Source organism: Talpa europaea (assembly GCF_964194135.1).
Source record: "Talpa europaea genome assembly, chromosome: 8".
In the NCBI taxonomy this organism is placed as follows: Eukaryota; Metazoa; Chordata; class Mammalia; order Eulipotyphla; family Talpidae; genus Talpa; species Talpa europaea.
The window spans coordinates 57,738,738-57,753,308 of record NC_140075.1 but is presented as its reverse complement, the minus strand read 5'-3'; the positions used below and the strand labels follow the sequence as shown (position 1 = coordinate 57,753,308).

At 49.3% G+C, this 14,571-nt stretch overlaps 1 protein-coding gene across 1 annotated transcript in view; it reads left to right on the top strand.

The window, feature by feature from the left end:
- The window catches only part of HCN4 (hyperpolarization activated cyclic nucleotide gated potassium channel 4), a gene marked incomplete at its 5' end in the record, with an annotated part of 50,688 nt that extends 48,898 nt beyond the window's left edge, over positions 1 to 1,790 (top strand). Inside the window, one exon of the mRNA XM_084240551.1 lies at positions 250 to 1,790. Coding sequence (XP_084096677.1) covers positions 250 to 1,718 — 1,469 coding nt within the window. The 3' untranslated portion in view covers positions 1,719 to 1,790. The remainder of the gene's footprint in view (positions 1 to 249) is intronic.
- Between the last annotated feature and the right edge of the window lie 12,781 nt (positions 1,791 to 14,571).

The following is a 14,571-nucleotide window of genomic DNA, read 5'->3' as shown; positions in this document are numbered from 1 at the left end:
TGGGATTTGGAGTTCGCAGTGTCTTTGGCTTTGGCCTGGGGTGGGGGTGGAGTCCACAAAGCCTGTATGGAATTAGCTTTAGGACATCCTTTCCCGCTAACAAGGGGAGCAGCGGGTGAGACGGGAGAGGTCTGCCGCGCCATGTGGGTAGCTCCCTGGCTGCAGAGGCCGCGGCCAGCTTCTCAGGTTGCGTCTTAGCCCCCGCGCCACCAGGGAGGCCCCTGAACCCTTGCTTTGTCTGGCGTCTAGGCAAGAAGAACTCCATCCTCCTCCACAAAGTCCAGCACGACCTCAACTCAGGCGTCTTCAACTACCAGGAGAACGAGATCATCCAGCAGATCGTGCAGCACGACCGCGAGATGGCCCACTGCGCTCACCGCGTCCAGGCGGCGGCGGCCGCCACGCCCGCGCCCACGCCCGTCATCTGGACGCCGCTGATCCAGGCGCCGCTGCAGGCGGCCGCGGCCACCACCTCGGTGGCCATCGCGCTGACCCACCACCCGCGCCTGCCCGCCGCCATCTTCCGCCCCACCCCGGGCTCCGGCCTGGGCGGCCTGGGGGCCGGGCAGACGCCCCGGCACCTGAAGCGGCTGCCGTCCCTGATCCCGTCGGCGCCGGGCCCCGCGTCGCCCGCCAGCAGCCCGTCGCAAGCGGACACCCCGTCCTCCTCGTGCTTCCACCTCCAGCAGCTGGCCGGCGGCTCCGCGCCCCCGGGGCTCAGCCCGCTGCGGCCCGCGCCCGGCTCGTCCCCGCCGCCGCCCGGGCTCGGCGGCCCCTCCCCGGCGCCCACGCCCTCCGCCGCGGCGCACGCCGGCTTCGGCCACTTCCACAAGGCGCTGGGGGGCTCCCTGTCCTCGTCCGACTCGCCCCTGCTCACCCCGCTGCAGCCCGGCGCGCGCTCCCCGCAGGCCGGCCCGCCCCCGCCCCCGCCCCTGCCCCTGCCCCTGCCCGGCGGCGCCCGCGGCGGCCTCGGCCTCCTGGAGCACGTCCTGCCGCCCCCGCCCGCCGCGCGCTCCCCGGCCGCCAGCCCCGGGCAGCTGGGCCAGCCTCCGGGGGAGCCGACCCCCGCGCCGGCCGCCGGCCCGCCCGGCACGCCAGGGACACCCCCGCGGCAGCCCGAGCGGCTGTCCTTGAGCGCCGGGGCCTCCGGGGGCGCCTCTCCCGTCGCCGTCCCCCCGCGAGGAGGCCTCAGCCCCCCGGGCCACAGCCCCGGCCCCCCGAGAACTTTCCCGAGCGCCCCACCCCGGGCCTCCGGCTCCCACGGTTCCTTGCTCCTGCCCCCCGCTTCCAGCCCCCCGCCCCCGCAGGTGCCCCAGCGCCGGGGCACGCCCCCCCTCACCCCGGGCCGCCTCACCCAGGACCTCAAGCTCATCTCAGCCTCGCAGCCCGCCCTGCCGCAGGACGGGGCGCAGACTCTCCGCCGGGCCTCGCCGCACTCCTCTGGGGAGTCCGTGGCTGCCTTTTCGCTCCTCCCCAGAGCTGGGGGCGCGAGCGGGGGCAGCGGAGGCCTCGGCCCCCCCGGGAGGCCCTATGGTGCCGTCCCGGGCCAGCACGTCACTCTGCCTCGGAAGACATCCTCAGGTTCTCTGCCGCCCCCTCTTTCTTTGTTTGGGGCAAGAGCCGCCTCTTCTGGGGGTCCCCCTCTGACTGCTGCCCCCCAGAGGGAACCTGGGGCCAGGTCTGAGCCCGTCCGCTCCAAACTGCCGTCCAATCTATGAGGGGGGCTCCCCCCCTCCCTCTTTTCTTTTTTCTCCTCTCTTCCTTCAGGTTTAACTGTGACTAGGAGAGATACCGATACCAATACCAATTATCGTTTAAAAAAAACCCACTCCAGAAAAACAAAAGACAGCAGAAAATAACCAGGTATTCTTAGAGCTATAGATTTTTGGTCACTTGCTTTTATAGACTATTTTAATACTCAGCACCAGAGGGAGGGGGGAGGGGGGCAGGCAGGGCCCAAATGCAGAAGCCGTGGAAGGCAGGTGGGGCCTGGGGCTTGGCAGGGGTGGGATGATCCATGTTTGGGGTTCCTAAAGCAGACCTGTCATTGTATTTGTTTTAGGGCGACAGCCACCACCAAGCCCTGAGCATGAGCTTGAAACCCCACTCCTGGGGGGTCATCTCATACCCTGGCAAGGGCTGCCCTTGGCCCTGTTCCTGAGGAAACTCGGTCTCAGTTACCTGAGTCCTTGGGAGGACAGGCGGCCAGGCCCTGAGAGTCTTGCATTTTTTTCTACTGCAAACTTAGCAAGCTCTTATATGAATATGTATATGTATATGTATGTAAGTTGTGTATATGTATAGCTATGTAGTGCTCTGTAGAGCCGTGTAGACAGCTGCCCACATGTGTGCACATGTGTGTGCAATCTAGTTTAACCCCCTGTTGCCAGGACACCCAGGTCACCTTACATCCAGCAACACGCCTTGGTTTGTAGGCTGAGCTCCAAAGGGTCTGGGGGAAAGAGTTCTCTCTAGTCCTCAGGGAAGAGGACCCAGGACCTCTCACCTCTGATCTCAAAACTAGTCCAGCCCAACCTCTCACCACATGGAAGCAGAAGACTCCAGGCTGTGCCTCTCCTTTCCTGTGGGGCCTCAAGCACATCCCTTCACCTCTGTGTCCTCAGTTTTCCCATCTGTCTCGTGGGAGGTGAGGGGAACTTCAATTTGAGTCTGCTCCGTGCCAAGCACTGGTTTAGCACTTTACACACACTAACTCTTTCAATTTCACAGTGACCATGTGGTGGAGGTACTTTGATTCTTCCCATTTCACAGATGAGGAAACTGAGTTTGGGGTAATTTTCCAGACTCTTAACTAGGAGTGGCAGGGCTGGGACTGAGCTGAGATTGGAACCCTAACCTAAAGCCAAAGCCTGTGTTCCTCCCATCTGAAAACTTGAGATGGACTGAGCCAGAACCCATGCACAGGACAGGGACAGGAGCCCCAATTTGGGAGGCAGTCAGACCTGGACTTGAATCCCAGTACTGTCACTTCTTAGCTGTGTGACCTTGGGTAAGTTACCTGACTTTTCTGTAGAATGGGAATAGTTATGGTACCACCTCACAAGGGTCTATGAGGACCTGATGAGAAAAATAGTATATATGAATCACCCAGCCTGGCACACACACCATATAGTAGGTGCTCAATAAATCATATTTCTTCTTTCCCTTCACGTGCCCAGCCCATTGTTCCAGCAAATTATAGGGAGACCCCAGGGAGTTTTGAGGGCTCTAGGACTTATTATCTCAGGGGTCAGAAGGTAGTCTGGGTCTCCCTAGGGGGTCTAAGGAAGCTGTGGGGTCCATTCTTGAGATGTGGGCAAGAGTTGGAGAGAGGGGACAAGAGGGGAGGAAGGAAAGGCGAGGGAGAGAGCCAGTGGGGTGGAGTACTGAGTGGGAACAAGAGTGAGGTGGGCTGCGAGTGTGGAGTCGGGGTCTTTGGGAGGAGATCTGCAGGCTGGGTGGTGAGGAGGAAGGCCTTGGATGACGGGGTGAGGGAACTGGCCTTGATTCTGAAGGCAGCTAGGAGCCACCAAGCAGTTCCAGAGTGGGGAGCAAGGTGAAAGCAAATGAGCTGCCTCCTGAGGCATAATCATCTCTGACAAGATCCTTCCAAAGCCAAGATTGGTGTCTGTCCCTCTGCCAGTAGGGCCCAAGGAGGGTTGAGTGCCAAGACTTGATTCATGAGGAGGGCTGGTCCCGCCTCATTAATGCAGCATCTTCTCGTACCTCCAAGCCAGAATATTAGCAAGATCCAATTTTATCCTGAGCTGTCCTGCGTGAGGAGCCGATATCTCTATAGATGGGCTACAGAGAGCGGAGGCAATAATCCAGGAGAGAAGGGGACAAAGGGCCCTAGGGTCTTAGAGAAAAACTAGAACCTGTTGCGCCTTGGTATCCACCGGGCAGGAGAAGCCCGTCGGACCCATTCCCTGCACTGGAAGGATTTATACAGATGCTCCTAGCCCCCAGAAGGCAGCAGCACTTGATCCAAAGCCAGTCTAGTTCTTGGAGAGCGGGGAGGGGACCAGTGGAGAGTTCAGAGGTGTGGGGAGTGAGGACCTCCCCTCCTGCCTTCAGGACCTGGCATCATCACCACACACACACACTCTCACACTCACACACATTTTATAAAAGTTCTGGCCCAGCCCAGCCACTCCCCAGAGACTGGGGAAGCCGGGTCTGGGCAGTGGGCCCTCCCATCCACAACCCCCCACAAGCAATTTTGGAATCTTCCACTTTTAAAACAGAAAACGGCAAATGGGCCGTGTTGTATATTTTATTTAAATAAAAAAAATTCCAGCAGACGCTGCCTTCTTCTAGGGACCAGGGGCTGGGAGGGGGAGTGAGCTCAGGGAGGAGGCCTGGACAGGAGTCAGGTTGTGGAGGGTGGGGGACATGGCCCTGGAGCATGTGTGGAACCTGCGAGCTTCAGAAGCCTGTGCCCAGGAGCAGGGGGCAGAGGTGCAGGGTGTGCAGGGGTCTACCTGAGGATGCAGGCGGGCGCTGTTCTTGGGCTGGTAAGAGTCTTTGTGAAGGAGGGTGAAAGGGAGAGCGTGATCGTTTTCTAGGGAGGTACGAGCTCCTGGTTCAGATTCTTCCCACCCCAGCCAGGTCCAGAGGCCCTCCCTAAAGAGGAGGGTCGTCTGCATGCCCATGAACCTCGGCTGGATATTGAGAGATACCACCACAACCTGCTCAGAGGGGCCCCGGAATCTGGAGGGTGGAAGGTTGGGGAACCCACCCTGGCTGCAGAGGGTTCCCACAGGCCCTTGGATATATTGGGGTCGGGAAGCAACGGCCTACCCTTCCCCCTTGCAGTCACGGGCGGGTGTGAAATCCTAGGGGCTCCCTGTGCAGCGCAGGGAGTGCCCTGTCACCCGCCACCCGCCAGAGGAGGGGGAAGTCCTCAGAATAGGACAGGGAACCCAGTCCCCATCACTGATTACAGAAGTGGATGCTGTTTCCATGGTTACTGGCCTGGGAGTCCCGTTGCTAAGAAGGCTGCTTGGCAGGCCTGGCGTCCCCATGACAACTGCCCCCTGCGGCCCAGGCAGTGGAGCTCCCTCGGGGACCTGAGAGGGAGAGCAGGGGCAGCCCCAGCTCTGAAGGCTCTCCCGGCCCTGAGCAGGCTTGGACCTGTCCTTTGGGGCTCTGGGGAGTCCTTTGCAGGCAGTGAATATGATGAAGCACTTCCTGTGGGAAAGATGAGCTACCAGGGTCCAGCCAAACCACCAGGGCTGTGCGGCCACCCACCGCCCTGCCCGCCTCATGCTGGGTCCACACCAGGGTCCTACACAGGGCCTTGCTCTTCCACTGGGGGCAGGGTGGGTGTGCTGGGCAACACCAATCACTATTTTCTCTGTTCTCTAACTCCAAAAGGACACTTAGTGAGCACCTACTGTGTGCTGGGCACTTGGTGCTTTCCTCTTATCTCATTCTATCCCTGTAACAACCCTAAAGGGATCTGAATTAGCCTCCATTAGAGTGAGCCAAAGGGCGTGGAGGTGCAAAGAAGGTAAGGAACTTGCCAGCTAGAATGTGAACAGCCAGATCCTTGAGACTCAAACCCTTCCTGCCCCTTCCCTTCGGTGGCACCAAGGACCAGGTAGTAGGAGCAGTCTGTCCCTGTGCAGGCCAGAAAGGTGTGTTGTCTGTAAAGAATGAAAAAGCAATAAAAATGACTAAGTGTTGGTTTGCTTTCTCTTATCTTTCACCATCACTATGTGCCAGCAATTCTGAACAATGCGATGATAAAGTGTTCCTCCCCACCAGGACAGACAGCCCCCCAAATGCTGCTGCACCCCATGCCCAGCCCCAAGGGAAACCTGCTATGCTTGCTTCTGGCAGAAGACCCCCCTTCTGCCTTAGTAGGGGTAGGCCAGATCATAATTTTTAAAAGAACATTTTAAAAGTTTAATAGTTTCTTCCCAGCTGCTGCTCCTCGCACTTCTCGGCCAGATGGTCTTGTGCTGGTCCCCACTCCCCTCGGATCTCTTCCTCTGAGCCACTTCTTTCTCCACGCAGTCTCCTCCTCCACAGAAGGTGTCACATAAGGTTGTCGATGAACTGGCTGTGACATCCAGGCTGAACAGACCTCCTTGGCTTTGGGGACCCCTTTCCCCTCTGCTCCACCTTTCCACTCAGCCTCCTTATAAATACTCTTTCTCTTTGAAAGTCAGTGCCCCTGGGCCCCCATTTTCTCACTCTGCACACCTGCTTCCTGGAGAAACCCCCCCGGCCATGGCTTCCCTGTCTGGGTGAGTGCCTCCCAGATGTCCCCCCTCATTCAGGATCCTCCATCCCCGGAGCTTCCTCCTGGTCCTGTTGCTGCCCCCGCGTGGTTTTCTCGTCCTTCGCTGGTGGACTGATCCCGTTCCCTCTTCCTGGAGTTTGCAGCGCCCCACGTTCCGTGGCGCGTGCCTTCCCACCCGCTCTGCCCACGGCTGAGCTCGCTCCCTCAGCTGTCTTTCTCTGGACGCTGGGGCATTTCATACATAAGGAAATAGAAACAAACACACAATAAATACATAAGTAAGTATATAATAAAGAAGACGTTGAAATATGACAGTCATTTACCAATCAATCACTCAGCTTAAAAGCTCTCCCAGAAGGAACGTCTTTGCAAGTATCCCTCTCTCGCGCCAAGAAAAAACACTCATCTGAGCTTTCTAGTCATTCCTTTTCTGTTCACCATACTTTTACTACAGAAATAAAATGTGTCTAAACTCTGTGTTCCGTTGGAGACCAGGGCAGGGGGGTGAGGAGTGAGAGTAGCTGCCTTTGTGGGGAGAGGATGTTATCACAATAATGTTCAGAATTGCTGATGCGTGGTGAGAACAAAAGCAGACTAACTTTTTATTGTCTTTTATTATTACTTGAGATTTCCTTATAAATATTGCACCTTTTGTTGCTGGCATCAGGGGTGGGTCATATCCCCCTCCACTGTCACGCACCTTTGAACATATCTGTAAATCGTTGAACTTCACATGAGTAGTACCAGACAGTAGGTATTCTTTAGCAACTTGCCTTTTCATTCAATATTGCAATTCGGAACCCCTGTTGATGCACTGAGCAGCGTTCAGTCATTTTCAGTGCTGTCTGGCATTCCAGTAGATGAACAGGTCGCCATTGCAGATATATTTTTCTGCAGACAGATAGTTCAGTCAATTCCGGATCTCAGTATTACAAACACAGTTACTACCAAACGTTTGTTTTTGTGGCTCCCAATAAGATGAGTAAAAGGATCTCCAGGCTCTGTGTCCAGGAGTGGAATAACTGAGTCCTAAGGTGAATTAATCTTCACTTTATAAGACAACGCCAAACTGTTTTAAGTAGTTCTAACAATTTACACTCCCACCTGCAGAGTCTGAGCTACTCTTGCTCCACATTTTAGCCAATAATTGGTATCATCGGACTTTCTTATTTTTCCCAATCTAGTGATTTCTAATTGTGTTTTAATGTGCAAATCCCTAATGACTCATAAGGTTGAATGTTTTCTCATATATTCATTTGCATTTGTGTTTCCTCTTCTGAGAAATTTATTTCATGTACTTTGATTTCTGACTGTGGTTGTCTTTTTATTGGTTTGTAAAAAATTTACAAACACACATCTGCTGAGAAAGCAAATCCTTTGTTCCTTACATGCATTGCAAATATCTTCTTCCTGTTATTGGCTTATATTTTCACTGTTTTTTTTTTTTTGGTGTTCTTTAATGAATAGACATTTTATATTTTAATGAGGTCAAGTTTAGCAATACTTTAAAAAAATGTCTGATACTTCCTTAGTGCCTTTTTGCTTATTTAAGAAACCTATTTTACTCTGATGTGATAAAGATACTCTTCTATGTTAATGTCTAAAAATGTAAAGTTTATTTCTCATATTTAAGTCCCTAACCTACCTGACCTTAACTTTGGGTATGGTGGCGGGACATAGTTCAATTTCATTTTTGCCCCATCTGGACAACCAATTGTCCTTACTTATTTATAGTGACATATGCCATATCTGGATCTATGTCGAAACTCTCTATTCAGTACCATTAGCTTGTCTATTCTTGTTCAAACAGTATACTGTCTTAGTTACTATAGCTTTACAAAGTATGGATCTATCTAGTACAATAAGTCCATCTTCTTAAGCAATGGCTTGGTTATTCTAGTCTCTTCGTGCCACCATATACCTTGTATAATCAGTTTGTCTAAGATGCTTGAAGAACTCAATGGGCTTCTGATTGAAATTACATGAACATTATCATTAATACTTGTAGTCCTACGGATGAACAGGGTATAACATTTCCTGCATTTGGGTTTTATTTAATGTCTCTTGTCAATATAATCAGCACAGGCTGTTGCAACAGAAAAATTTCAATGATTTAGCACATTGAAGATTTCTTCCAGCTCAGGTAACATCCCCTGCAGGCCAGACAGCTGTGTTCCTTACTGAGATTGCCCTGAACCCGTGGTGTCCCAGATCACTGTGAGAGGAGAGACAACTAGAAGGGAAGACTGATTCTGAACTACTGTTCTCTGGCAACTGACTCACCATTTACTCTTATATTCTATTGGAACATGGCCAAAATGTAACTGCAAAGAAGGCTAACATATGCAGGGGGACACATGGAATATTTGTTGCTGAGGAAAGATAAACTGAGGCATATCAAAAATGTTGAGTTTATTGGAGCAAAAAAAAATTCAAATTAGGCCATGCCCAAACAGAAGTGGTTACAGAGCCCTCCACAGACAGGAACCAAGGGAAGAAATACATAAAGTGGGCACACAAAGAAAGGAAATTATTTGATTGGCCATAGCTTAAAGCTTAGTTGATTCTTTGCAATTGGTTGTTTTTATCATTTTGATTTCATAACCTGAAAGCATTTACAGGCTTGATTTTGGTTCACTTACAAAAACCACCCAGGCTTAGAGCCACATCAGTTTAATAGTTTCCTTGTTTAATTATTTTAACATTCAGTACTGTCTGTCAAATCTTTCAAGATAGTTTTATTGTTTTCATTATGAAGGTTTATACATTTTATTAGATTTACTCCTAATATTCTGTATTTTGTTGCTTTTCCTAATTGTATCTATTTGTCATTATCAAGATATAATTTATATATAACAAAATTCACCAATTTTCAGTATATAGTTCAATGAGTTCTGACTAACTTACATAGTTCTATAACCTCCTCAACAATTAAAATCTAGAACATTTGCATCAACTCTCCAAATTCCCTCCTGTCCCTTTGTAGTCAATCCCCTCCTCCTACTCCTGACCCTTGACAACCCGCTTTCTGTCACTAAAGTTTTGCCTTTTCTAGAATTTCATATAAATGGAATCATAAAGTATGTCATCTTTGGTGTCTGGTTTCTTTCATTTAGTCTAAAGCTCTTAAGGTCAGTCCTTTGTGTGGATATGCCACAATTTATTTATTCACTTACCCACCGATGAACAATTGGACTGCTTCCAGTTTGGGGCTCTTACGAATAAACCTCCTATGAACATTCATCTTCAAGTCTCCATGTGGATGTGGATGTGGATTTTCATATATCTTGAGTAACTATCCAGGAGTGGCACTGTTGGGTTATACGGTAAGTATATATTTAACTTTATAAGAAACGGTCTGATTATTTTCCAAAGCTGGAATTCTCCTGTACATCCCCCCCAGCAACTGTATGAGATTTTCAGTTACTCCATAAACTTGTAACACTTAATACTGTTAGCCTTTTGTTTTTACCATTCAAGAGGGTGTATAACGTTAATTCCGGGTGAAAATTTACATTTCCATAATGAATAAAGATGCTGAGCATCTTTTCTGATGTTTATTTGCTACCCATATGTATTCTTTGGTAAAATGACTGTTCAAATCTTTACACATTTGTTTTCTTTGTATTATTAAATTATAAATAATATATTCAGGACAAGTTCTTTATAAGATATATGTTTTGCAAATATTTTCTCCCAGTTTATGGCTTGCCTTTTTATTTTCTTTTAAAGAGTAAACTCTTAATTTTGATGATGCTCATATATATACATATATACATTTAGCTAGAATGTATTCCAACTATTTTTTGTCAACAAGAAACATGCTTCGTATGCAAAAACATATAAATTGAAAGAATGTGAAAATATTAGCCAAAATAGACTTGAAATACTATCCTAATATCAGAAAAAGTAGACTTTAAGATAAAATTGTTACTAAAGACAAAGGATTTTCTAAATGATAAAAGGGTCAATCTATCAAAATTTAATGATTATAAACATATATGTGCATGTGTACACACACACACACACACACAAACACACACCCTAACAACAGAATCTAAAATTCATAAAGAGGGCCTCCCCAGTGGCGCAGCGGTTGAGCGCTGGGTTGCGAAGCTGCCCGCAGCCTCTGCGGCGCCGGTTCGATCCCCGGCTGCTCCCCGGCCACCAGAGGAGGGTCCCGCATGGCGCGCAGACCTCTCCTGCCGCCCGCTGCTCCCCTCAGCAGTGTACTTCGGTCCTTCTGCCTGCTCTGCTCCCCGCTCTGGCTCTGGTGAATTCTCTCACCCTCCCGTGCTTCTGACTGTACCCAGTGCATGTATAAACAAAACAAACAAACAAACCAGCAAACAAATAAATAAAGCATGCCTCTTTATTTATTTTTTTTTAAATGAGAGTAGTATTTTATTTTATTTTATTATTTTTTTTAAGATTAATAGAGGCATGTTTTATTTATTTATTTGTTTGTTTGTTTTGTTTATACATGCACTGGGTACAGTCAGAAGCGCGGGAGGGTGAGAGAATTCACCAGAGCCAGAGCGGGGAGCAGAGCAGGCAGAAGGACCGAAGTACACTGCTGAGGGGAGCAGCGGGCGGCAGGAGAGGTCTGCGCGCCATGCGGGACCCTCCTCTGGTGGCCGGGGAGCAGCCGGGGATCGAACCGGCGCCGCAGAGGCCGCGGGCAGCTTCGCAACCCAGCGCTCAACCGCTGCGCCACCGGGGAGGCCCAAGCATGCCTCTTTAAAAAAAAAAAAAATAAAATAAAATAAAATTCATAAAGAAAACCTGACATAATAGAAGGGAGAAATAGAGAATTCAATAATAATATATGTAGACTTCAATACTCTACTTTTAAAAATGGTTAGAGCTGAAATAAATGAAATAGAGATCAGAAAAAACAATACAGAAAAACAGCAGAACTGACAGTTAGTTCTTGAAAAGATTCAAAAAACGACAAATTTTAACAACTGATCCCATAGGAGACCAAGAGCTAATTGAGTCCAATTCCAAAATGATGCAAAATAAAATATATATATATATATATATAGGTAGTCTCTTTGCAAAACGCACATTTTCGTATAAAGTGGACATATGCAGTGTTAGAGTGCTATGAAACTCCTAGTTGAGAAAGCATTGTTTTTCTGTGATAATTACAACTGTGGAAGACAACTGCCATTTTGAAACTTCCCAAGTAATTTTTAAATTTCTGTGAACAAACTTGAAGTTGCAATTTCTTTGATTTGACAATCAATAACTTTAACAAATATCAGCATAACTGTTTAGGAAAGCTTTCATACGCAAATGTTGTGAGTGTACTTCATCAAGGGATCAAAATAACCTTGTAAATTCTATGTTAAAGAAAATAAACTGGCTACTTGTGACAACAAAAAGCCACTCTGCTGAAAACCAGAGAGAGAGAGTCAAAATGTCAACATCAGGAATGAAAGAGGGGTTACTACGACCAAACTTTAAGGGGAAAAAAAGGAATATAAGGGAACATTACGACAATTGTATGCTGAAAAATTAGATAATGTAGGTAAAATGGACAAATTCCTACCAAAACCGAATCAAGAAGAACTAAAGGATTTAAATAGACTTGCAACAAGTAAAGAGATTAAATAAGTAATAAAACATCCCACAAAGAAAAGCCCAGGTTCTGGGCTTCCCTGGTGGCGCAAGAGGTTAAGCACAGCACTATGAAGCGACCCAGAGCCTCTCTAGCATGAGTTCAATCCTGGGCCCTCCAGGGAGCTGACCTACATGGCGCAGCAGACCTCTCCTGTCTTGCCCGCTGCTCCCCTCAGCAGTGCATTTCAGTAGATCTGCCTGTTTGTTCCCCACTCTGTCTCTGGTGAATCCTTTCACCCCCCACACCTCTGGCCTGTACCTCAGTTCTTGTATGCATGAATAAATAAATCTTTAAAAGATTATTATTTAATAATAATAATCTTAAAAAATCTTTTAAAGATTTATTTGCAGCGTGGGGCTGTGACATGTGAAACCTTCCTTACCTCCACCCACGACCAAAGTCCAGACAACAACTGAATGCTCTCACTCACTAGAGTTTGACACACCTGCATCTTAATAACAGGAGCAAATGCTGCAGGTTAAGGTTTCATACTAAAAATTCAAGAATAATTCCCTGACTCAATGATAGCCCCACCTGGTATTATACATGTTGCTCAACCACAACAACAGGTTAAGGCTGGCAAGAGACTGTCTAAGACATGTTGGCTGAGGAGTTGGCCTAGGGGAGATCACTGTGGATCAACCCCACGTGACTTGGGTACACAGCGCTGTAGAAAGCTTGAACCCTTGAAGCTCACTGGAGACAAACAGTATCCCACTGCCCTAGTTCACCAGGCAAGTTTTTGAGTGAACACAGACAGTGTGCTTGGCCGTGGGAGGGAGTGTCCAAACAGCAGCATGCTTGTTTTCCTTAAGGAGCTCATGGTGTATTGGAAGAGACAGAAATAGGAGCAAGAACAATCAGGGGCCTGGATAGTGAGGCTGGGTCTTCAAAGATGAATAGAAATGTACCAGGTAGAGAAGGCAATAGTGAGAGGAGGCAGGGAGGCAATTTGAAGCAAGGGGAATAAATAGTACAGCTCTGACAACATGGCTTATTCTGCAAGTGCAAATTGCTCTTGTTAGGGCCGAATTTGGGTAAAAGTGCAAGTTATGTGGCAAATGAAAGCAAAAAGGCAGACAGGACCACCTGGAGCTCTACTCTGCAGATGGGGCGGGGGAGTTAATGCACAAGGTTGAGCAGGGGGAGAGATCTCAGATTTGAGATAGAAATCTCCATAGTTGTGGAGGCTGCTGGTGAGGTTACGACAGGGATGGGGAGGGGGAGAGTGGGGGAAGCTCATTGTGTTTGAACGAAGGAGTTTGCCCAACAGAGGACAAAAAGGAGCCACCTTGGCATTTGAGAGAGAGAGCTGCAGGGTTTGCTGAGTAATGCCATGGGTGTGAGGAAAGAATGCATGCATATTTCTCCTTTGAGAGGTCATGTTCTCAGACTGCAGACCCACCCATTGCAGGGTGGGGCAGGGTGGGGGGGTGTGGGAGTGGGGAAGGGGTGGGCAGAAGTACGGAGGACAGCACAGTGTAGCTCCAGGACGCCAAGATGGAGGGTGTGGAACCAGAAAGTCCTTGCAACCCAGACAAAGCTGAGGTCAGTCTGCCTCTTCAAATCTGGATAAGGCTGATTGGAATTCACATTTCTTGGCCTATGAAAAGTCCTGTGCCCTCTGCTCACCCCAGGATTCTGCTTTAGATTCTTTCGGTTGCTTCTGGCTCTGAGCTCCTGCTCCTGGTGAGCCAACTCCATTATGGCTCACCCTCACCAGATTCGCGGTCCATGCCCGTGCTGGCCCAAAGGCCCCTTTGTCTATTGGGGGAGCAGCCAGCAGCTCTAACCAGGCCTTGGGCACAGGCAGATGTTATATGACTTTGAAGTCAGAAGGATTTACCTCATGCGAGCGTAGAGAACAGACAGCAATAAGTTACCTCTCAGATCTTCTCATTTAAAAAAATTCCTTTAAAGCACCTCAGGGGCAGCCCTTCCCACAGAGCCCCCCATTCACTTGGTTTCTTGTTAATCATACCTGGTGCCAGCACTACCTCATACTTCCTCTAAGGTACAGCAAGAGTCTCCTCTGACCCTTCTTCTTCTACTACCTTTCTTGTGCTCAGTTCTAGGTCCACCTTTTCATTTCCAGAATCCATCAAATTCCTATTTGAGTGAAATGGGAATTGCCATGAATATCACCCACTTTTCTTAGAGGGTAATTGTAGTTTTAGATAGCATTTTGCAACATTACATACTTCAAAAATATTATGAAAATGTATTTTCTTTCAATTACTGTCTCTCCCCTCTGCCCCCGGCGAACGTCCTCCTTTGGTAGCTGGGAACCCATGATGAAGGGTCAGCACCTGCTGTGTGTGAGTGTGTGTGTGGGGGGCTTTGTGTGGGTAGGGCTGGCCCCTTGGGTGCCCTGCTTTTCCACCCTCTTCCTCACCAATGACGGTCTATTTAGTGCTGCTTTGCAGGCTTTCCTGAAGACACCACACCCCTGGCAGGAAGGTGGCTGAAACTGAAAAGGCTGATGGACTGGGGCAAGAGGGCAAGTTCACCCCAAGACACAAAGGACCACAGCTGCTGGAATGGAGGATCCTGCCACCAACCCCACGGGCACCTGGTAGGATCCCTCATGGCAGGGCGGTGCGTGTGGGGAGCCTGCCAATGTGCTCCAGGCCACGAGTCCCCTGTCCGCCCATCTGGGAGACAGGCTTCTCTGGGGTTAGAAACTGCT